Source organism: Nerophis lumbriciformis, linkage group LG16 (assembly GCF_033978685.3).
Source record: "Nerophis lumbriciformis linkage group LG16, RoL_Nlum_v2.1, whole genome shotgun sequence".
Classification (NCBI taxonomy): Eukaryota; Metazoa; Chordata; class Actinopteri; order Syngnathiformes; family Syngnathidae; genus Nerophis; species Nerophis lumbriciformis.
Genome location: NC_084563.2, coordinates 20,677,099 through 20,701,795, shown reverse-complemented (window position 1 = coordinate 20,701,795; position 24,697 = coordinate 20,677,099). Strand labels below are relative to the sequence as shown.

At 37.2% G+C, this 24,697-nt stretch overlaps 1 protein-coding gene across 1 annotated transcript in view; it reads right to left on the bottom strand.

Moving 5' to 3' along the window:
• The window catches only part of zdhhc9 (zDHHC palmitoyltransferase 9), a 70,930-nt gene that overhangs the window by 9,832 nt on the left and 36,401 nt on the right, over positions 1-24,697 (bottom strand). The window contains exons 4-7 of the mRNA XM_061976771.1: positions 12,344-12,502; positions 10,498-10,635; positions 10,210-10,256; positions 7,478-7,582 (exon numbers count right to left, since the gene is read on the bottom strand). Coding sequence (XP_061832755.1) covers positions 7,478-7,582; positions 10,210-10,256; positions 10,498-10,635; positions 12,344-12,502 — 449 coding nt within the window. The remainder of the gene's footprint in view (positions 1-7,477; positions 7,583-10,209; positions 10,257-10,497; positions 10,636-12,343; positions 12,503-24,697) is intronic.

Sequence of the window (24,697 nt, the reverse complement as noted above, 5' to 3'; positions counted from 1 at the left end):
TAATGGGCTCGAACTCGATAATTTCTTATCAAACATCATCCCAAATAATGTGTTAATTCCACGACTGTATATATCGGTATCTGTTGATATCGGAATCCGTAATTAAGAGTTGGACAATATTGGAATATCGGATATCGGCAAAAAAGCCATTATCGGACATCTCTAATTACGTTGTATCGTATGCATGTTCCACATAACCTCAAACTGAACTGAACATCTTGTCCTTTTTTGCGATTTATGCAAATAAATCCACCTGCTATAGTAACAGCATTCACGGTATGTTTGCATATCAAACAGAGGTTTCTTACCTACTTGTGAGGGCGCCAAATATTAGGACCACCTCTCACTAGTATTTCCGAAGTGTTACACCTACTGTGGACTACAGTAGTGAAAAAAACCGCTTCCTTCTATTAGACTTAGACTTCCTTTTTATTGTCATTCAAATGTGAACTTTACAGCACAGATAAGAACAACATTTCGTTACATAAGCTCATGGTAGTGCAGGATAAAAAAGCAATAAGGTGCATATATAAATAAAAAAATATATAAATAATATATATAATATATATATAAAATAAATAAATATATATAAATATATATAAATAAATAAATAGATTACTGTACAGATAAATATATTGCACTTTTTCACATGCGTCCACGTTTATGGATGCATGTTATATTGTCTTTTTTATTCCAGTGAGTTAATCCTTTTTGGGGGGAGTTGAGGGGATAATTTAATTTAATTATGATGCGTTCAAGAGTCTTACGGCCTGAGGGAAGAAGCTGTTACAGAACCTGGAGGTTCTGCTTCGGAGGCTGCGGAACCTCTTTCTAAAGTCAGAGTCTAGAGTCTAGAGTCTAGATTACGAGCACAGTGGACATTTTGGCAGGTGTCCTATCCCCTGAAGGTATGGATTCATCTATTATTAGGCCAATCAACACCATGAAAACACCGCCAGGCTGACAGCCATTGATTTCACTCCCAGAGCAATATCACACACTGTAAGGTGCACATTACACAGCCTCATTACTCATTAAATGCAAGCAAAAAAAAAACAAGGCCAGCCATTGCGGTGGAACAGAAAAAAACAGCGGGATATGAATTAAACATTAAAAGCAAAAAGAAACAAAGTACGACTCCACTCTCTTGCTCCTCAGCCACGGAAAACTCGGGCCGGTGTGTTCTTCTCAAATCGACTGACTGGAGCCAAGACACGGGTTCAAGCACCGTCTCATACAGCGCTGACTCGCTCACAGGGGTGCCGGGTGTGCAAGAATCGCAATTGTGTCCTTCAAAACAATTTTAATATGATACACTAATTGTGTAATAGTGAATACACGGCAAAAAAAACTATCATAATACACGTTAAGGATCTTAGTGTCTTTAGAAATCATTGAAAAAAATGCTAAAAAGAGCCATATGTTTGTGAATTATGTTACAGAACCACAGTGTAGTAGCACAGAAGTATCCGCAGCGTTGTCGACATTGCCTCCCGTCTTCCCCTACCCCTTTCATCGGTTGCATCACCCCCTTGTTATGTGTGTTTGATATACAGTACTATATAGCACTTGATATCATGTTCAAAGTGTACAAACTTTTACTTAAAACATTGATTTTTGTCGAAGCAGGAACACATAATTCACGCTTTCATTGTTTTCTATGGAAACATTTGCTTCAATGTATGAAATTTTAATTAAAGTTCGTAAATTGAGTACCGTATTTTCCAGACTATAAGGCGCATTTAAAATATTGTTTTCTTCTTCTCAAAACTCGACAGTGCGCCTTAAAACCCGGTGCGCCTAATGTACGGAATAATTCTGGTTTTGCTTACTGACCTCGAAGCAATGGTGTAAAGATAAGTGTAACCAGTAGATGGCAGTCAAACATAAGAGATATGTGTAGACTGCATTACGATGGCAATATGACTCAAGTAAACAACACCAACATTGTATATGTTCCATTGAAAATATAAAACATTACACACGGCGCTCAAAAATCTATCAAAATGTTTTAGTACGACTTTGGTAAGCTATGAAGCCGCACCGCTTGATGAATTGTCGGCGCATTAAACATACGAAAATGCTAAAAAGAGCCATATGTCTGTGAATTATGTTATAGAACCACACTTTGTAGATACTACAACAAGATTTTGAGAAAATATATATTACTGTTAATTCAATTTTACAGGAATTAATGTGTAGGTTTACAAAAATAAGCATTCTTAGAGAGTGAAAGAAAACTATGTAAAACATAATTCTTATCTTATTATTCATTGTATCACAACTGTATTCTCATAACATCAAGTTTTTTTGTCATTAATCAGAATGACAATCAGCTTTATTAAGCAGGTATGTTGAACACACAAGGAACTTGCCTTGGTGGAGTGCGCTCTGTTTGTGCAACTAAAATACAACTGTTCTCACCATTCTGCAAGGTTTTTCATATATTTTATAAAATTATTTACAACATTAATCATAAATACAATAAATAAATATTCATCATTCTACTCAATTTGATTACTTTTTTATTATTTGTTTAGTTTTTCCGCACTATAGCAGAATATTTTTAACAGAATATATATTATAAATATATATTTATAATATAATATTATAAATATATTACATATAATTTATATATATACATACATACAAATATATACATGTTTATATATACATATATATATATATATATATATATACACACAGTATATACATATACACATATACACATATACATAAATACACACACATATATATGTATATATATGTACACATATATACACACATTTAAACAAACATACATGATGTATAAATTATATTAAATATTATATCATTATTGTTTTATATAATTATATTATCGTAAATTCAGAACTATAAATTGCTACTTTTTTCCTACACTTTGAACCCTGCGGCTTATAAGGTGGAGCAGCTAATTTATGGATATTTGTTCGCTGACAGCCATAACAAAAATAATTATATATATTAAAAAAACAAAACAAGCAGAAACACAAAGAAGGGGTTTTATTGTTTGTGCTATGGCACCATCTTTTGGACGAGTTCGCTCATTGCAGGTGCTTCCATTTACCGGCAGTGGGTTTTGTTTTGTTTTTCTTCAACCGTTCAGTCTTTTAGCCATCTATAGCGTTTCTACGTGAATGGATTCTTCGTTCATCACTCCAAGCAATGTTGGTAAGATTTACAATATAACTAAAACTGTTTATACTTACTAAACCGTCCCATGTGTGATATCTGTATATTTGTACGTGCTATTGTAATGTAATGACGCTAGCTTCGTTAGCATTAGCTAATATGCTAACACATTTATGAGGGTCTTTGTTAGTATTATTAACTTACAATGGCATTCCTTAAGTATTTGTAACGGTTTGAACGTATGGTGATGCGCGGATTTCTCCCAACGATGCAGCAGGAACTCCGGAGACAGTGTGCAGGTAGGAGAATGATTTATTCGCATAAATCATGGAGAACAAAACAAGCGTGCCTAACACACGGGAAGCTAACAGGATAGCTCACAAGGAACCCCAAATACAGGACTTAGCACAAAAAAAACACAACGTGACAGTTGCATACAGCAAATAAAAGCACCAGACTGAGTGAAGCGACAGGCAGGACTAAGTAGCTCTCTGATTAGTGCCCGGGAACAGGTGAGCGTCCCGAACACTAATCAGAGGCAGGTGAAAACAATCAGCACCCATGACAACCAAAACACACAAATTCAAGGGTGCTGAATACAGAACTGAAACCACAAGTGAATCGCAACCTAAATAAACGTAAACAAACTATGATCCGGGCAACGGATCATAACAGTTTCAGTTTCACAACTTCCTCAACAAAATCCCCAAAACGTCACCGTGGAGTTATCGAGTCTGTTTAGCTGATTGGAGCGATAGCTTCCGCAGCTAATGGGTCCATGACGATGACTTCTGTTTTGTTTGATCAGCCGTTTTACTGCCGTGTCACAGGCACTGTTTGGAAACAATTAAGGTATGCAAATAAACATTTACAGAATCTTACTGTGTAATTTCACAACGTATATATATTATAGTTTGATGCGCCTAATATATGGAAATGTCTTGGGCATGACGTTAAAGTGCATCCGGCAGTGGAGGCTCCTCTATGGGGTCTTGGGGCACTAGGAGGTTAACCCCTTTACTACTGTTACCCCAGGTGGCCCTTGGCAAAGGCCTAGTACCTGACTGCCCCCTAGCCAGGGATACGGTGAAGACCTCAACGGCGGAGCAGGCAGAAGACGGTAGATTTAAGAACTACCACAACGGCTGCGATGGCAGGAAGAAGGCTGCAGCAGAAAAGGGCCCCCAGTCGTCTTGGACTCCATGCCACTGGACCCTGACCCGATTCTGTCAAGGATCGTGTGGTGACTGTCTGTGCACCAGTCTCCCCACGTTAAACTACGTCACGCACAGGCATCCTCCATAAAGGGATACACCCCTACCAGGAGGATAGTCATACTCGTTTCGAGTGACCGCCGATGATGATATGGAAACATATTTTTTTCTTGTAGAATTTAGAGGACGCGCTCTATAGTCCGGAAAATACGGTACATCATTAGGGATGTCCGATAATGGCTTTTTGCTGATATCCGATATTCCGATATTGTCCAACTCTTTAATTACCGATACCGATATCAACCGATATATGCAGTCATGGAATTAACACGTTATTATGCTTAATTTGGACAACCAGGTATGGTGAAGATAAGGTACTTTAAAAAAAAAAAGATAAATAAATTAAAAACATTTTCTTGAATAAAAAAGAAAGTAAAACAATATAAAAACAGTTACATAGAAACTAGTAATTAATGAAAATGAGTAAAATTAACTGTTAAAGGTTAGTACTATTAGTGGACCAGCAGCACGCACAATCATGTGTGCTTACGGACTGTATCCCTTGCAGACTGTATTGATATATATTGATATATAATGTAGGAACCAGAATATTAATAACAGAAAGAAACAACCATTTTTGTATGAATGAGTGTAAATGGGGGAGGGAGTTTTTTTGGGTTGGTGCACTAATTGTAAGTGTATCTTGTGTTTTTTATGTTGATTTAATTTTAAAAAAAGAAAGAAAAACGATACCGATAATAAAAAAAAAAACGATACCGATAATTTCCGATATTACATTTTAACGCATCTCTATACATCATATTATAGTAACTCGTACTATATAATATCTTTGTTTATATTATGTTATTTGCAAAGCGCCTAAATCCAAAAGGCAAGAAGAATTGTGTTTGGCTGCCTGTGTCTTAGAGAACAATGTCGCTATTGGACTTCAGTGCATCAATAATGCATCACCATACCATACATTGCCATATTGATCTTTAAGCTTCCTCTCCCCTACTCGACCCATCAATACATCTCCACATTTTCTCCTCAAAAGCTTCCCCTAAACACCACAAACCAGATGGTCTGTTTGGTCCCGGCAGCTCGATTCTAACATCCTTTTAAGAGAAGGAGGAGACGCCCTTCCCGCTGATGTTTATCCCATCAGATGATGTCTGGCCTCCTGGTGACTCCAGCTCCTTGTTTCGGGCTGTTTTTAGCCTTTCAAAGTGCTTTGCAGCCAATTTATCTCATGACTCAGCTGACTTGATTGGACACACGTTCTCGGCCTGGGTTGCTGATGATTGGTTTAGTATGAAGCGAATTCAATCCTCCAGGGTCTTGCAACAAGAGCGGTTACGCAGCTTCAATGGAGACCCGACGCCAATTCACCATGGTGCCTACCGTGTATATCCACAATAAAATAATATGTAAACATTAGACTTCGCACTATTATTCTGAAGTGCACGTTTCTGAAGTTGATTGACTGCCACAGCTGTGTTTAACAAGCTACACTTCGCCAACCCCTTGTCCTTCAGTTGTGAAGGAGGCACTGCCGTCGTCATGGTAACACACGCCGTCATCTGAGAAATCGTTTACACCCTGTCAACGTTCATCAATGCAGCCATGTGAAGCCACACACTTTGACACCTGCTCTATACGACACCACAGGTGAGAAATACCTAATAATAGTGCAACATTTTGTCAGCGACGATAATAATAGGCACGACAAAAAAAAAATCCAAGTATTACTTTCTAAAACATTTTAGAATTGACATAGCTGGTCCTTTCAAATTATACACAATACACCTTTGTGTTTAAATGCCCCCCAATGAAAAGCATTAAAAACGTTATTTATGATGTCACATCTCTCATACAACCTTTCATTTTTACATTTCCAGTCGGACTACAGTACAGGGATTAAATTTTACTTTTTTATATCTGTCCACCGGATGGCACTACTTGTTCCCATTCAAAGCATGCAGAAAAAAATGCAAAAATAGTTTTTTCTCTTTTAATGTTTGTAATTGTGTGTATGTTAAAATAGGGAGGAAAAAAGTATACATATATTAAAAAAATATGTAAAATGTCCAATTGATTAATATATACTATATATATTAATCAATTGGACATTTTACATTATATATATATATATATATATATATATATATATATATATATATATATATACACATACATATATATATATATATATATATATATCATATATATACACACACACACACACACACACACACACACACACACACACACATACATATATATATATATATATATATATATATATATATATGTATATATATATATATATGATTTATATATAAATATAAATACAGATATATATATATACACACACATATATATACATATATACACACGTATATACACACATATATATACACACACATATGTCAATACACACACACATATATACACACATATACATTATATACACATTTATACATTATATACACATATACACACACATAATATACACACATAATATACACACTCATAATATACACACTTATATATATATATATATATATACACACACACACAAAATATACACATATATATACACACACACACACATATATATACACATGTATATATATACACGCACACACACACACACACATATACATACATATATATATATATATAAACATACATACATATATATATATACACATATATATACATATATATATACACACATATATATATATACACACACACATATACATATATATATATATATATATATATATATATATATATATATATATATATATATATATATATATATATATATATATATATATATACACATTGTCAAAATATAATATCTTTCGCGTTTTTTGGGAAGCTGACAATTTCTGTTGTTGCATTTTAAAGGACCGCATGATGGCAACAAGGAATCAGGCTCTGTAAATGTGTAACTGCACGTGTGCGTTGTTGGAAATGTCAATAAAAAGGTGCAAAGTACCCGACACAGTGAATGTGGAGTGAAAGGTGATTCAAACAACCGGACTGAAGGGATGCAGCAACAATACTTAAAAAAAGAATAGAATATTAATCGGACTTACATCTTCATTGGTGGTCTGGTTGAGAGAGATCAGGTAGGTGTGGAAGCCCGTCAGGCCCACCACTGACCACAGGGTGAAGAAACACACCAGCAACTCCAGCACAGTGACATTGGGAGTTAAGAAAATAGCCACAGACACTAAAACCACTGAAAATATAAATGAATACCAAATAAAATTGAGCCGTGTTCTACTTTTTTGAGGCGGAAGAACAGCCATTGTCCCCTATTGTATCCCTTTTACAAATGTATTGCATGTTGACTATTTTAAAAATACAGAATATATTAAGGTTTAACATGTTTTAGATGGCTATAGTGTCAAAGTAAACCTCTAACAACAAAACTAACATTGGCTGCCATCTTGCAAGAAGCTAGTTCAAATAGCACTCAAAACTAGCATCCACATGATTAAAAATAATTAAATAATTAATAGTCTGCTGTTTATCAACACGACATTAAAGCACAAAAATGCACTGTGGGCAACTTGAATCTAGTTGTTGGTATTATTAACCTATTAGTCTTGACATAATTAGTGTTATTCATTTGAAAACATAAAGCTGGCGTGTTAGCGGCACCATGTTGCCAACTTTTTGTTTAGAAGCAAATACTTTACAAAAAAAAACCTATTCAACTAATTTTTGGGAATAAATGTTCTTCATTTTTTTATGATTCTATCATGTTAAAAGCCTACACTTTTTTCCCAACTGACATGCCTCAACATAACATGAACAAATACACAATACCTATCAAAAAAGGAGATATTTTTTAAATTTTTTTGAAGGAGAATCGGTCTCTTTTTAAATTACTGCTTAAATATTTATAACCAATTACTATACATGTTTACTCAAATTCAAAATGTTACTGCTTCACTGTTTAATTAGTTGCGAGTGTGTCAATTAATCGTTAATATGTTTTCCAATGGAACCTCAGTTTACAAACCCTTCCTTATACAAACTTTTAGATTTACAAACCCCAGACCAAATAAAAATATGCTTTGTTGTACAAACCTTGTCTCGGTGTATGAAAGTTTAATTCACCCATTGTGTGCCCGAAGCGCAGCCATTTCGTGCCCGGCAGCACAGCCATTGTGGGCGGGCTTATCGATCTCCGTATTCATTCAGTCAGCAGTTCTGTGGTTGGCTACTCTGCTAATTGTTACTTTGTGCGTCAATTTTTTTTTATAGTTTTGCTCGCTCAATATGAGTCCAAAGAAAGCAACGGACAAGCGAATTGTGGTTAAAAAAAAATCAGGACGTGTCCACAGCGTTGTCGACACTGCCTCCCATCTTCCCCTACCCCTTTCTTTGGTTGCATCACCCCCTTGTTATGTGTGTTTGATATACTGTACTATATAGCACTTTATATTATGTTCAAAGTGTACAAACTTTTACTTAAAAAATGTACTTTTGTCGAAGCAGGAACACATAATTCATGCTTTCATTGTTTTTTTATGGAAACATTTGCTTAAAATGTTCTATTTACGAACCCTGTTTAAGAACCAATTAAAGTTAGAAAATGTAGAAGTTAATTTCAATACTGCTCAAATACAATACAGTAGGGAAGGGATTCATACGGACCCATTCCTGGGTGGCTCTTGCGGTAGAGGAAGATGGGGTCACCGTATTTTCCGGACCATAGAGCGCACCGGATTATAAAGCGCACTGCCGATGAATGGTCTTTTATCATATATAAGGCGCACCGGATTATAGGCCGCATTAAAGGAGCCTTTTTTTTTTTCATAAATTGAAAACACTTCATTGTGAAAAAACGTCCGACCGGGACTCTCAATAACTAAAGTTTCTTGGGTGAATAATGTAAAGTCACCACACCGGTATGTTTTAGCACTTTCATGGAGAGTTTACTGACAGATATAAGTAAGAACTTTACTCTACTTTATATTAAAAATGGCAACAGCGAAGAATGAATGTCCCATGACAAAAAGATCGAGAACAAGAAGAAGCTTATCGACTACGGTGTTGCCACGGATTACAAAGGCGGACGCGTGCAATTTTTCAGGATTTATGCAGATCCCAAATACAGATCAGCATGTACAGCAAGTAAGAAAAGTTGCTTTTGCATTATATTGCGAAACAAAACGCCAGATAATATGTCTTACCTTATACACACACCATAATGATACTCGTATGTTTAATGCGCCGACAATCCATCAAGCTTTGCGCCTTCATAGCTTACCAAAGTCGTAGTAAAACATTTTGATAGATATTTGAGCGCTGTGTGTAATATTGTACATGGTCATTTTTATATATTGTATATATGTTTTAGACATAATATTATATATCTGTATATATAATATACTGTACACATATTATGTATATATTCGTATATATCCGTATATATGTTATATTTTATATCGCTATATTTAGTCTATTTATACCTGCATTGTCCTTTATATCCTTACACTTTCCATCATTGTAACTGAGCTACTGTGTTGAACAATTTCCCTTGTGAATCATTAAAGTTTGTCTAAGTCTTATTCCGAAAAATACGGCAATCATTTTGCAACTCTACATCACAACTGACACTGTGGTCAAAGTTGGAATTGCCACAAAACCCATTTCAAGATATTCAACACCCTACTGCCATCTGGCGGCTAAAGTGGATATTTGTCACGTTTCATGTTTCAAGGAAAATCCCGACGAATGGGGCCATATGAATCCCCTTCCTGCAGTAGCAGTTTTTTGGGGGTCTGTATCGTAGTTCTTAAAAAGGATATGTTCCGGGTGTTTCCTTCAACGTGCTCAGAAAGCCATCATCCACTGAGCCTGTGCACAGAGAATAAACAAATAAATACAGTATTGAAAATTCCCCAAAATAAAATCTACAAAAAAACACATTTGTCATCATGTTGTCTTGGCGGGGTTAAAAAAGGATAGAGGGGGATTTCTTTTTTCATCACATGCACATCATGTCATGCCCCGGGACTACAGCCTGGATACGGCTCTGAGGTCACAGTCGTACAGCACGAGTGCAGGCGTTTCTTTCAACAACAGGCGGAATACTCACGCATGACCACGTGGACGATGTCAAAGGTGAAGATGTAAATGGTGAGCAACGAGAGGGAGAGCGTGAACAAGTAGAAGTAGCGGTAGTTCCTCTTGCCCACGCAGTTACCCACCCACGGGCAGTGGTGGTCAAAGCGGTCTGAGGGGACAAAAAAAAGAAAGGAGGGTCGAGATGGTGAAAATGTAGAAATGAGATGGTTATACTGAATATATTGTTGATAAGGGCAGAACAGAGTCTAAATCAGGGGTGTCAAACTCATTTTAGATGGGGGGCCACATGGAGAAAAATCTACTCCCAAGTGGGCCGTACTGGTAAAATCACGGCACGATAACTTAAAAATAAAGACAACTTCAGATTGTTTTCTTTGTTTAAAAAGTGAACAAGCACATTCTGAAAATGTACAAATCATAATGTTGTTGTTGTTTTTTTACACTTACATGTTGCGTTTAATAGTATTCTACTGTAGCGGTTGATTTAAGGACATAATTCACCACACCTGTTACTTGACTTTGTCATCATTATTCACTGTACTGTTCGATTGTGCACATAACAATGTTATTCTTGTTTAGCATTCGTATATGCAGTTAAGAGCGAGTAATTCGGCGCGGCCCCTTTAAGTGGCCGTCAGGAGATTCTCCCAAAGGTGGGGGTTTGTTGTTCCCGCCATTTTTGAGTGTGTGAGATGTAAGCGTTCATTCATTGTAGTTTTTGATGAATAAACGACGCACACGTTTTTGTGTGTCAACGATACTTCAAGTTGTCTTGCTTTCACGCTACAAGCGCAACACTACCTTTATTTGTCGTTATTTATACTTTCTGAATAAATTATGTGATAATGTTCATCAACTCAGTGTTAATTTTCAATCTATCATAATAAAAACATAATATCAAAATCAAATTACATGATGTTAGTTTGCTCATTTTCTTCGACCGATGTACTAAAATCCTGTAGTTTTTACATATGTGGCATAAACAACAAAGATACAAATAATTGCTATTGCAACATCTAGTGGACACATTTAGAACAGCACTAGGGCGGCGCCAAAGAGCTGCATATGGTTCAAGAGCCTCCGGGTCTAAATGAACACATTGTGTTACAATGTAGAAATGAGATGGTTATACTGTATATATTGTTAATAAGGACAGAGCAGGGTCCAAATGAACACATTGTGTTACAGTATGTTCCCAGGAGTCTAAGGGTGTGCTTTCAAAACAATAATAGAAGAAGGCAAAAATGGAGGTAAATGGTGGAATAAAAGTGTCAGGGATACTGTTTGTTTAAAGATAAACTTCAGGTTGCAGTGGCGACATCGACAATAATTATATTACAGATGGATTGATTAGCTGCTGTTTATTCCCCTGCCAAGAAGGCTTTTATGCAACACTGAAACTTGATGGAAGGCCACGGAAGAGTCAATGCTGCACCCCTTCTATTATTATACACCTATTTGCATAGAAGAGAGGGGCGGTCGCGACGTGCGGTGATCTTCACACCTGGTGAGGCAGAGATGCCTTTGGAGTTGTGATGTGTGGATCAATACTGAAATATAATATGTTGCTGCCATTCAATTATAAGTTAATGATTATTTGCAAAAAAAAGCTAAGTTTCTCAGTTTGAACATTAAATATATTGTCTTTGTAGGCTATTCAATTGACTATAAGTTGAAAAGGATTTGTTTTTATTTACGAATTACACAACGTCCCAACTTCACTGGTTTTGGGTTTTGGTTTTTACAATGAAAGCCAAATAGGAAGCGGCGAAGAGGCTATTTTTACCAGGCTTAAAACAATGACTTTGTCAAACCCCTAAAAATAGAGCCGCACTTCAACGACACTTTGCGCTCACCAACACAGTTGTCGCAGATGCTGCAGTGGGACGCTCGCGGCGGCCGGAAGATCTTGCACGTGTAGCAGTACTTGAGCTTGACGATCTGGTTGTTGATCTGGACGTTGCGGATGCGAGGCGGCGGCCGCTGGCCGCTGGGGACATTGCCATTGGCGGCCTCTGCAGAAGACAAAAGTGAGCGTTAAAACAAACAAATTAAGTCAGCAGAATTTGCTATACAACTCTTGTGATGGTGCTCACTAAGATGGTGCATGTAAGTACAGTATATTGCCAAAAGTATTTGGCCACCCATCCAAATGATCAGAATCATGTGTCCTAATCACTTGTGTATAACATCAAGCACTTAGGCATGGAGACAATGTTTCTACAAACATTTGTGAAAGAATAGGCCGCTCTCAGGAGCTCAGTGATATATATATATATATATATATATATATATATATATATATATATATATATATATATATATATTTCCATCCATCCATCCATTTTCTACCGCTTATTCCCTTTTGGGGTCGCGGGGGGCGCTGGAGCCTATCTCAGCTACAATCGGGCGGAAGGCGGGGTACACCCTGGACAAGTCGCCACCTCATCGCAGGGCCAACACAGATAGACAGACAACATTCACACTCACATTCACACACTAGGGCCAATTTAGTGTTGCCAATCAACCTATCCCCAGGTGCATGTTTTTGGAAGTGGGAGGAAGCCGGAGTACCCGGAGGGAACCCACGCAGTCACGGGGAGAACATGCAAACTCCACACAGAAAGATATATATATATATATATATATATATATATATATATATATATATATACACACACACACACACACACACACACACACACAGGTAAAAGCCAGTAAATTAGAATATTTTGAAAAACTTGATTTATTTCAGTAATTGCATTCAAAAGGTGTAACTTGTACATTATATTTATTCATTGCACACAGACTGATGCATTCAAATGTTTATTTCATTTAATTTTGATGATTTGAAGTGGCGACAAATGAAAATCCAAAATTCCGTGTGTCACAAAATTAGAATATTACTTAAGGCTAATACAAAAAAGGGATTTTTAGAAATGTTGGCCAACTGAAAAGTATGAAAATGAAAAATATGAGCATGTACAATACTCAATACTTGGTTGGAGCTCCTTTTGCCTCAATTACTGCGTTAATGCGGCGTGGCATGGAGTCGATGAGTTTCTGGCACTGCTCAGGTGTTATGAGAGCCCAGGTTGCTCTGATAGTGGCCTTCAACTCTTCTGCGTTTTTGGTTCTGGCATTCTGCATCTTCCTTTTCACAATACCCCACAGATTTTCTATGGGGCTACGGTCAGGGGAGTTGGCGGGCCAATTTAGAACAGAAATACCATGGTCCGTAAACCAGGCACGAGTAGATTTTGCGCTGTGTGCAGGCGCCAAGTCCTGTTGGAACTTGAAATCTCCATCTCCATAGAGCAGGTCAGCAGCAAGAAGCATGAAGTGCTCTAAAACTTGCTGGTAGACGGCTGCGTTGACCCTGGATCTCAGGAAACAGAGTGGACCGACACCAGCAGATGACATGGCACCCCAAACCATCACTGATGGTGGAAACTTTACACTAGACTTCAGGCAACGTGGATCCTGTGCCTCTCCTGTCTTCCTCCAGACTCTGGGACCTCGATTTCCAAAGGAAATGCAAAATTTGCATGGTTGGGGTGCCATGTCATCTGCTGGTGTCGGTCCACTCTGTTTCCTGAGATCCAGGGTCAACGCAGCCGTCTACCAGCAAGTTTTAGAGCACTTCATGCTTCCTGCTGCTCACCTGCTCTATGGAGATGGAGATTTCAAGTTCCAACAGGACTTGGCGCCTGCACACAGCGCAAAATCTACCCGTGCCTGGTTTACGGACCATGGTATTTCTGTTCTAAATTGGCCCGCCAACTCCCCTGACCTTAGCCCCATAGAAAATCTGTGGGGTATTGTGAAAAGGAAGATGCAGAATGCCAGACCCAAAAACGCAGAAGAGTTGAAGGCCACTATCAGAGCAACCTGGGCTCTCATAACACCTGAGCAGTGCCAGAAACTCATCGACTCCATGCCACGCCGCATTAACGCAGTAATTGAGGCAAAAGGAGCTCCAACCAAGTATTGAGTATTGTACATGCTCATATTTTTCATTTTCATACTTTTCAGTTGGCCAACATTTCTAAAAATCCCTTTTTTGTATTAGCCTTAAGTAATATTCTAATTTTGTGACACACGGAATTTTGGATTTTCATTTGTTGCCACTTCAAATCATCAAAATTAAATGAAATGAACATTTGAATGCATCAGTCTGTGTGCAATGAATAAATATAATGTACAAGTTACACCTTTTGAATGCAATTACTGAAATAAATCAAGTTTTTCAAAATATTCTAATTTACTGGCTTTTACCTGTATATATATATATATCAACTAATCGATTAAATCGATTAAAATCGATTATAAAAATAGTTGGCGATTAATTTAGTCATCGATTCGTTGGATCTATGCTATGCGCATGCGCAGAGGCAATTTGTAAATTTAAAAAAAAAAATTATAAACCTTTATTTATAAACTGCAACATGTACAAACAGCTGAGAAGCAATAATCAAAATAAGTATGGTGCCAGTATGCTGTTTTTTTTTCTTCATTAAAATACTGGAAAGGATAGAAATGTAGTTTGTCTCTTTTATCCGATTATTAATCGATTAATGGAAGTAATAATCGACAGATTAATCGATTATCAAATTAATCGTTAGTTACAGCCCTAATTTATATATATATATATATATATATATATATATACACATATATATATATATATATATATATGTATATATATATGTATATATATATATATATATATATATATATATATATATATAGCTACGACGGTACATTTTTAGTCTACTTTAGACCTTTTGTTTTCGCCCTCTTTTTGTACCCATGTGTGCATTATCCTTTCTATCCTTACCCTTTTTATCTTCTGTAACTGAGCAACTGTGTGAACAATTTCTCTTATGGATCAATAAAGGTTGTCTAAGTCTAATCACAAATAAAACACATTCAAAAGTGTGATTAGTCTAATTTAAAAAACTTAATAATAGTTTGACAACACAATTTTTTCATTTCTGAATGTTAAATAAAAGAACACAATAGATGAGCACAGTTTTCAACATTAATTATTTAAATATTGATGCTAAGGCGTTGTTTTGTGTCTGTTTTTTCTCCCTGGTTCTCTCTTTAGAATGTACTAGGCTGCAAAACACATTCCACTGCAGGGGAACTTAACTGAACAAAGGCTGAGAACCACTGAAATGGAGAATATTTTGTGCAAACACTCTGCTCACCACACCTTTTTTTTTTTTTAACCCTTCTGACACAATGCTGTAGATTTCTTAGATTTTGTCCTGTCCAAATAGAAAAACATCTCCAAACATAAGACATGCAATATATACAAACGATACAAACTGTAATTCTTCGATCTTTCGTACATTTTGGGATTAGAATCTGGTTCTTGCTGCGGATAAAATGTCTGCAGTGCCGTGGTTCTTTGTCCCTGCAGCGTGTAAGCGAGTGGCCCCCAGGGAGGATGGCTAATATGAGGAATAGCATCCTCTCGGAATATGAAACAACGTCACTATAGCAGACTTGAGCTGTGCAGCCTGAGGGAGTGGCAGCATCACTTCACATATTCCCTGCTGTGTTCCTGGACATTACGCTACACTGCTGTAACATGCACAAGATATGACAATTGCCCAGTGGTGATTATTGCACAAGTTAAACTGCTCTCGGTGTGAAAGATACAGGTGACAATAGGGGTCAAATACACTATATTGCCACAAGTATTTGGCCACCTGCCTTGACTCACATATGAACTTGAAGTGCCATCCCATTCCTAACCCATAGGGTTCAATATGATGTGGGTCCACCTTTTGCAGCTATTACAGCTTCAACTCTTCTGGGAAGGCTGTCCACAAGGTTGCGGAATGTGTTTATAGGAATTTTCCACCATTCTTCCAAAAGCACATTGGTGAGGTCACACACTGATGTTGGTCGAGAAGGCCCGGCTCTCAGTCTCCGTTCTAATTCATCCCAAAGGTGTTCTAACGGGTTCAGGTCAGGACTCTGTGCAGGCCAGTCAAGTTCATCCACACCAGATTCTGTCATCCATGTCTTTATGGACCTTGCTTTGTGCACTGGTGCACAGTCATGTTGGAATAAGAAGGGCCCCGCTCCAAACTGTTCCCACAAGGTTGGGAGCATTGAATTGTCCACAATGTTTTGGTATCCTGGAGCATTCAAAGTTTCTTTCACTGGAACTAAGAGGCCAAGCCCAACTTCTTAAAAACAACCCAACACCATAATTCCTCCTCCACAAAATTTCACACTCTGCACAATGCAGTCCGAAATGTACCGTTCTACTGGCAACCTCCAAACCTGGACTCCTCCATCAGATTGCCAGATAGAAAAGCGTGATTCCTCGCTCCACTGCTCTAGAGTCTAGTGGCGATATGCTTGACACCACTGCATCCAACACTTTGCATTGGACTTGGTGATGTATGGTTTAGATGCAGCTGCTCGGCCATGGAAACCCTTCAGCATCCGCTGACTCCTCTCTGTCAGTTTACGTGGCCTACCACTTATTGGCTGAGTTGTTGTTGTTGTTCCCAAACTCTTCCATTTTCTTATAATAAAGCTGACAGTTGACTTTTGAATATTTAGGAGCATATATATTAGGGCTGTGAATCTTTGGGTGTCCCACGATTTGATTCAATATCGATTCTTGGGTCACGATTCGATTCAAAAACTATTTTTTTCCCGATTCAAAAGGATTCTCTATTCATTCAATACATAGGATATCAGCGGGATCTACCCCAGTCTGCTGACATGCAAGCCAGAGTAGTAGATTTTTGTAAAAAGCTTTTATAATTGTAAAGGACAATGTTTTATCAACTGATTGCAATAATGTAAATTTGTTTTAACTATTAAATGAACCAAAAATATGACTTATTTTATCTTTGTGAAAATATTGGACACAGTGTGTTGTCAAGCTTATGAGATGCGATGCAAGTGGAGCCACTGTGACACTATTGTTCTTTTTTCTTTTTTTTTTTTTTAATGTCTAATGACAATGTCAATGAGGGATTTTTAATCACTGCTATGTTGAAATTGTAACTAATATTGATACTGTTGTTGATAATATTCATTTTTGTTTCACTACTTTTGGTTGGTTCTGTGTGGTGTTTGTGTCTCCTCTCAGTTGCTCTGTTTATTGCAGTTTTGAGTGTTGCTGGGTCGGGTTTGGTTTTGGAATTGGATTGCATTGTTATGGTATTGCGGTGTATTGTTTTGTTGGATTGATTAATTTAAAAAAATACAAATTAAAAAAAAAAATGTTTTTAAATAAATAAATTTTAAAAAAAAAATCAATTTTTTAAAAATGAGAATCGATTCTGAATCGCACAACATGAGAATCGCGATTCAAATTTGAATCGATTTTTTCTTACACCCCTAATATATATATATACACACACAGTATATACATATATGTTAGGGATGTCCGATAATGGCTTTTTGCCGGTATCCAATATTTCGATATTGTCCAACTCTTTAATTACCGATACCGATATCAACCGATAAATACAGTCGTGGAATTAACACATTATTATGCCTAATTTGGACAACCAGGTATGTTGAGGATAAGGTACTTTTAAAAAAATAAATAAAATAAAATAAGATAAATAAATTAAAAACATTTTCTTGAATAAAAAAGAAAGTAAAACAATATAAAAACAGCTACATAGAAACTAGTAATTAATAAAAAATAGTAAAATTAACTGTTAAAGGTTAGTACTATTAGTGGACCAGCAGCACGCACAATCATGTGTGCTTACGGACTGTATCCCTTGCAGACTGTATTGATATATATTGATATATAATGTAGGAACCAGAATATTAATAACAGAAAAAAACAACCCTTTGGTGTGAATGAGTGTGAATGAGTGTAAATGGGGGAGGGAGGTTTTTTGGGTTGGTGCACTAATTGTAAGTGTATCTTGTGTTTTTTGTGTTGATTTAATCAAAAAAAAATATATATATATATATATATATATATATATATTTTTATTTTTTTTATTTTTTTTTTTTTTAAACGATACCGATAATAAAAAAAAACGATACTGATAATTTCCGATATTGCATTTTAACGCATTTATCGGCCGATAATATCGGACATTTCTAAAATATATATATATATATATATATATATATATATATATATATATATATATATATATATATATATATATATATATATATATATATATATATATATATATATATGTACACATACATACGTAAGCATTTACATACATATATACAGTGTATAAACTTACATGTCTAACAAATAAATAATTGATGAAAAATAAAGTACCGTCCCCATAAAACAATGATCTATGTAAAAATTGCCCTTTTTTGAAATTATATCAAAGGTGTGTTCTTACATGGAAATAATATTAATTTCTCATTTCTTTTTCTGTTTTGTTTACATACTCTCTCTCTCAGTTACAATAAAAATGCCATAAAATGTGTTCATACAAATAGTCTTTAATTAAATGATCTGAAATACCCCTGGGGGGTGCGTTTAAACCGGTGCTCAATTTCAAATGACGCAGGTCCAGTGTCATTTATTCTTTTAGCCACAAACGCTTCGCATCAAATAATGTCCTCCTCTATTCCTTAAAATGGCTTCGATGCAGGACCTTCTTCCCCATCAGGCTCATCATGAGAATAATTCAACCTTTTTGTCGTGGTGAGCTGAATGAGTCATGGCACGGAGATGAGGCTAGCTGCCAGCCCACCCTTCCTAGGGGGGACCGAGTGCCTTCAGCATCTCGCTTTAACAGCCATCCTCTGTCACGAGGCTCCTCCAGCGAGATGGCTAAAAGGGCGCTGTGAATCTTGGCCGCAGACAAAGACTGAGCCGTGCAGGCGGCAATGAGGGCTGTTGCGGAAATACTGCACACAGAGTTTTACGACTCGGGTTATAAAGAGCAAGCAAAGGAGGTGGAAATGAGAAATAGAAGATTACATGGCTCAGAGAGATGGGTTTGGGGCTTGATTTGTTTGGAGTGCATTTGTTGCCATTACGAACTAAACAGCTTGTTTTGGATAATGAAGCAATAGGATGTAATGAGCTGCTTTGTGCATCCAGGTTAGCCATGTAAGGAGACAAATGTGATTAAGCCAGCCTCATCGTTTGCACAGCCTACACATTGAAATATTAATAACCGCACTGCCGCCTACACCAAATGGACTAAAGCATGAAGACAGATGAACATGCAGAAAACATGGTCGCCACTCTTTTGCAAGAACGTTCCACATAATGGAGAATGGAATTGGGGGTTAAATCACCAAATATGATTCCCGGGCGCGGCACTGCTGCTGCCCACTACTCCCCTCACCTCCCAGGGGGTGATCAAGGGGATGGGTCGAATGCAGAGGACAAATTTCACCACACCTAGTGTACGTGTGACAATCATTGGTACTTTAACTTCTAACTTTTTTTAGCGTTTCTATGTCTGAATTTGAGAGGTTAGAGCTCACTGTTGTACATTCAAAATGTTTTAGACGGGCCTTAAAGGGGAAGTGCACTTTTTATTTTATTTTTCGTTCACAATCATTATGAAAGACATGACGACGGATGTATTTTTTTATGTATTCTAAAGAGTATATAAATGCACTTACAAAAGTACGCTTACAATAAAGCATATTGAAGTCGCTCTATTTTTGCATTTTTAAAGCCCTTAAAAAACATCCATACACCTCGTTTAAAGTTGTATATACATGATGTAAGTATTCTTGATTCTTTCTGATGTAAGTTCTTGGTTGCTTTGTTGGGTCTGCTCCTGTCTCTGGCCATGCTTCCCCCACCCCAGCAGACGATGGCGTGGAACACCGCAGAGGCCACCATATTTGGGTTTTTTTGTTGTTGTTTTACTTTTGTGGCTGTATGTAGAGATAGCTGGTTGCATCAGCTCTGCTATTTTTAATGTCTTTAATGTCCTTTGTATTCTTTGATGTTTCCCTCTTACACACGTCTATGTGTCCTATGGCTATGAGGTTTTTTTGTCCTTGGCCTCAGTCTGGACCCCCTCTCCAGAGGCCCAGGTTTAGACTGTTTTTTTCTTTTCTCACCACCACCCCTTTGTTTACCTGGTTCTTACCTTTTTTGTAAGGGGCGCTGGAAGTTGGCAGACCCATCAGCGATCCTGTTCTGTCTCCCTGTAATGTTTGTCTGCTCTTGAATGGGATTCTGCTGAACGTCTTAATTTCCCCTCGGGGATTATTAAAGTATTTCTGATTCTGATATGTAATGTAGTCACAGTCGGACATTAAACTTTTACCACAAAACTGAAAAAGTGGCTTCAGGAAAATCAGAAGTGTGAGCACTCGAACTGGGTGCAGTATGGACAAATGGGGCCAATTATTAGGGACAGAGTCCCTTTGGGACAGAGGACCCTTTTGTATTTCTAGCGTTTTATTATTATACCGCCGCCTCTTTGAGCTGTAATTTGACCCCCTTAACATGCTTCAAAACTCACCAAATTGGACACACACATCAGGACTGGCGAAAATTGCGATCTAATCAAAAAACCAAATCCAAAAACTTAAAATTGCGCTCTAGCGCCCCCTAGGAAGAAAACACAGACAAAACTGCCTGTAACTCCCAGGAAGAGTGTCGTAGAGACATGAAACAAAAACTTCTATGTAGGTCTCACTTAGACCTATATTTCATACACTGACAACCCCCAGTAAAAATCACCAGGAAGTTTGCAATTCCCCCTTCAAAACAAAAGTTGTGTAAAAACAGTCACCTTTTTTCAAACATTATTTCCTCTGAGCGCGTTTGTCGTGCCGGCTTCAAATTAGCACAGGAGAGAGATTGAACCCTTCTGATTAAAAGATGATAAAAGAGTTTTAATTACTGCTCCGGTTTGGATTTTATGAGCCCTCAAAGTCGGTCCCATCCATCGCTGCTTGCAGCTTTAATTTTCAATGTGTTTTTATTTTTGTACTTGTCTTAATCTTTGTGTGTGTTTAACACTTTTCTCAACGTTTCTTTAAAAGCCTAACCAGGGACAAGGGTTGCAAATTAGCCTGTGGCTAGAAGTCTTATGTACTTTGACATCGGTTACCTATGTGTAGCAATGTCTCATTGTACTGTCCCTGTCAAATAAATGCATAAATAAATAGATAAAATAGTAACAGGCACATTTGTAATATTTAAATATGTACGTATTTTGATGATTTTAAGCATACGCACCACATTAATTTAAAAAACGCATCACAACATTCGCTTCATATGCAGTATATTTGGTTACTACTTATTTTTCTAATCACCCTGACCTAATCCTAAGGTTTATGTGTTAAATAAATAATATTATTTAACGCATAAACCCATAGTTTCATATCATTTAACAAGGTTTGGTATAATTACTGAGTATGATTCAAATCAAGAGTAAGATTACTATTTCAGTGTTAATATTTGAGGGGCTCCGTAATGACCAAAAATGGGCCCTGAGGTCAAAACGGTAAAGAACCCCTGCTGTAGACACCAAGGGTTATATCCAAATATGATTGATATAAGAGTGATTAGGTTGATATTTAAATTTTTTTAAATTACCGTATTTTCCAGACCATAGGTCGCACCGGATTATAAGGCGCACTGCCAATGAATGGTCTATTCTCTATCTTTTTTCATATATAAGGCGCATTAAAGGAGTCATATTATTTATATATTTTTTCTAAATGTAAAACACTTCCTTGTGGTCTACATAACATGTAATGGTGGTTCTTTGGTCAAAATGTTGCATAGATGATGTTTTACAGATCATCTTCAAGCCGCTTTCTGACAGTCGCTTCCGAATGCGCCGTTTTGTGGGCGGTCTTATTTACGTGGCTCACCTTCGGCAGCGTCTTCTCCCCGTCATCTTTGTTGTAGCGGTGTAGCGTGCAAGGACGGGAGTGGAAGAAGGGTCAAAAGATGGCGCTAACTGTTTTAATGACATTCAGACTTTACTTCAATCAATAACGGAGCAGCATCTCCTCATCCGGAAACAACAACAAGGCCGGAAATGTGTCCCGTGAAAAAACGTCCGACCGGAACTCTCTAATAACGAAAGTTCCTTGGGTGAATAATGTAAACTCACTACACCGGTATGTTTTAGCGCTTTCATGGCGAGTTTACTGACAGATATAAGTAAGAACTTTGCACTACTTTATGGAGGTGGAGGATGAATGTCCCATAACAAGAAGATAGAGATAAAGAAGAAGCTTATCGACTACGGTGTCGGCACGGACTACAAAGGCGGACGCGCACAATTTTTCAGGATGTATGCAGATCCCAAATACAGATCAGCAGGTACCATAAGGTAAGAAAAGTTGCTTTTGCATTATATTGCGAAACAAAGCACCAGATACACACTATAATAATACTCGTATGTTGAAGCACATCAAGCGGTGCAGCTTCATAGCTTACTAAATTCGTACTATAACATTTTGATAGATTTTTGAGCGCCGTAGTCTACACGTGTTTATTATGTTTGACTGCCATCCACTGGTCACACTTATCACTACACCATGTACCAAATAGAATTGCTTCGAGGTTGGTAAGCAAAACCAGAATTATTCCATACATTAGGCGCACCGGGTTATAAGGCGCACTGTCGAGTTTTGAGAAAACAATTTTTTAAGTGCGCCTTATAGTCCGGAAAATATGGTATTTTTTTTGTTAATGTTTAAAAATGTTGGGAATAATTCCTTGGACACAGGAGGACTGACAGCAAAAACCAAATGATTTCAATTATTTATTTTAGTTATTGTGTGCTATTGAATTTGTTTTTCTCAGACAATTGTATGTAATCAAAGGGAATAAGGAATTAGTTTAAATATTGTGCTGATATTTTTAAACTGCCAATAGTTTTCACCATAAATAAATAGAACAATTTACATTTGGCAGATATGTCTGCAGCATACATCCCTGATCGGAACATGCCTAGTGAACACAGAAATAATAGGGCCCCTGCTTTCCCTAACAATGTATACCGTATTTTCCGGACTATAAAGGCGCACTTAAAATTATTTTTTTTTCTCAAAACTCGACAGTGCGCCGTATAACCCAATGTGCCTAATGTACGGAATAATTCTGGTTTTGCTTACCGACCTCGAAGCAATTTTATTTGGTGCATGCTGTAATGATAAGTGTGACCAGTAGATGGCAGTCAAACATAAGAGATATGTGTAAACTGCAATATGGTGGCAATATGACTCAAGTTAAAGTTAAAGTTAAAGTTAAAGTACCAATGATTGTCACACACACACTAGGTGTGGCGAAATTATTCTCTGCATTTGACCCATCACCCTTGATCACCCCCTGGGAGGTGAGGGGAGCAGTGGGCAGCAGCGGTGGCTGCGCCCGGGAATCATTTTGGTGATTTAACCCCCAATTCCAACCCTTGATGCTGAGTGCCAAGCAGGGAGGTAATGGGTCCCATTTTTTTTATAGTCTTTGGTATGACTCGGCCGGGATTTGAACTCCCAACCTACCGATCTCAGGACGGACACTCTAACCACTAGGCCACTGAGTAGGTTAAGTAAACAACAACAACATTTTATAGGTTCCATTGAAAATATAGAACATTACACACGGCGATCAAAAATCTATCAAAATGTTTTAGTACGACTCTGGTAAGCTATGAAGCCACACCGCTTGAAGGATTGTCGGCGCATTAAACATAGGAGTATTATTATGGTGTGTGTATAAGGTAAGACATATCTGGCGTTTTGTTTCGCAATATAATATGCAAAAGCAACTTTTTTTACTTTCTGGTACTTGCTGATCTGTATTTGTGTTGTGCATAAATCCTGAAAAATTGCGTGAGTCCGCCTTTGTAGTCTGTGCCGATACCGTAGTCGATAAGCTTCTTAATTTTCTCTATCTTCTTGTTATGGGACATTCATCCTCCGCTGTTGCCATTTCTAATATAAAGTACTGTAAAGTTTTTACTTATATATGTCAGTAAACTCGCCATGAAAGCGCTAAAACATACCTGTGTAGTGAGTTTACATTATTCACCCAAGTAACTTTAATTATTAAAGAGTTCCGGTCGGACGGTTTTACATGGGACACATTTCCCGTGTTGTTGTTTACGGATGAGGAGATGCTGCTCTGTTATTGATTGAAGTAAAGTCTGAATGTCATTAAAACAGTTAGCTCCATCTTTTGACACTTCTTCCACACCCGTTCTTGCACGCTACACCGCTACAACAAAGATGACGGG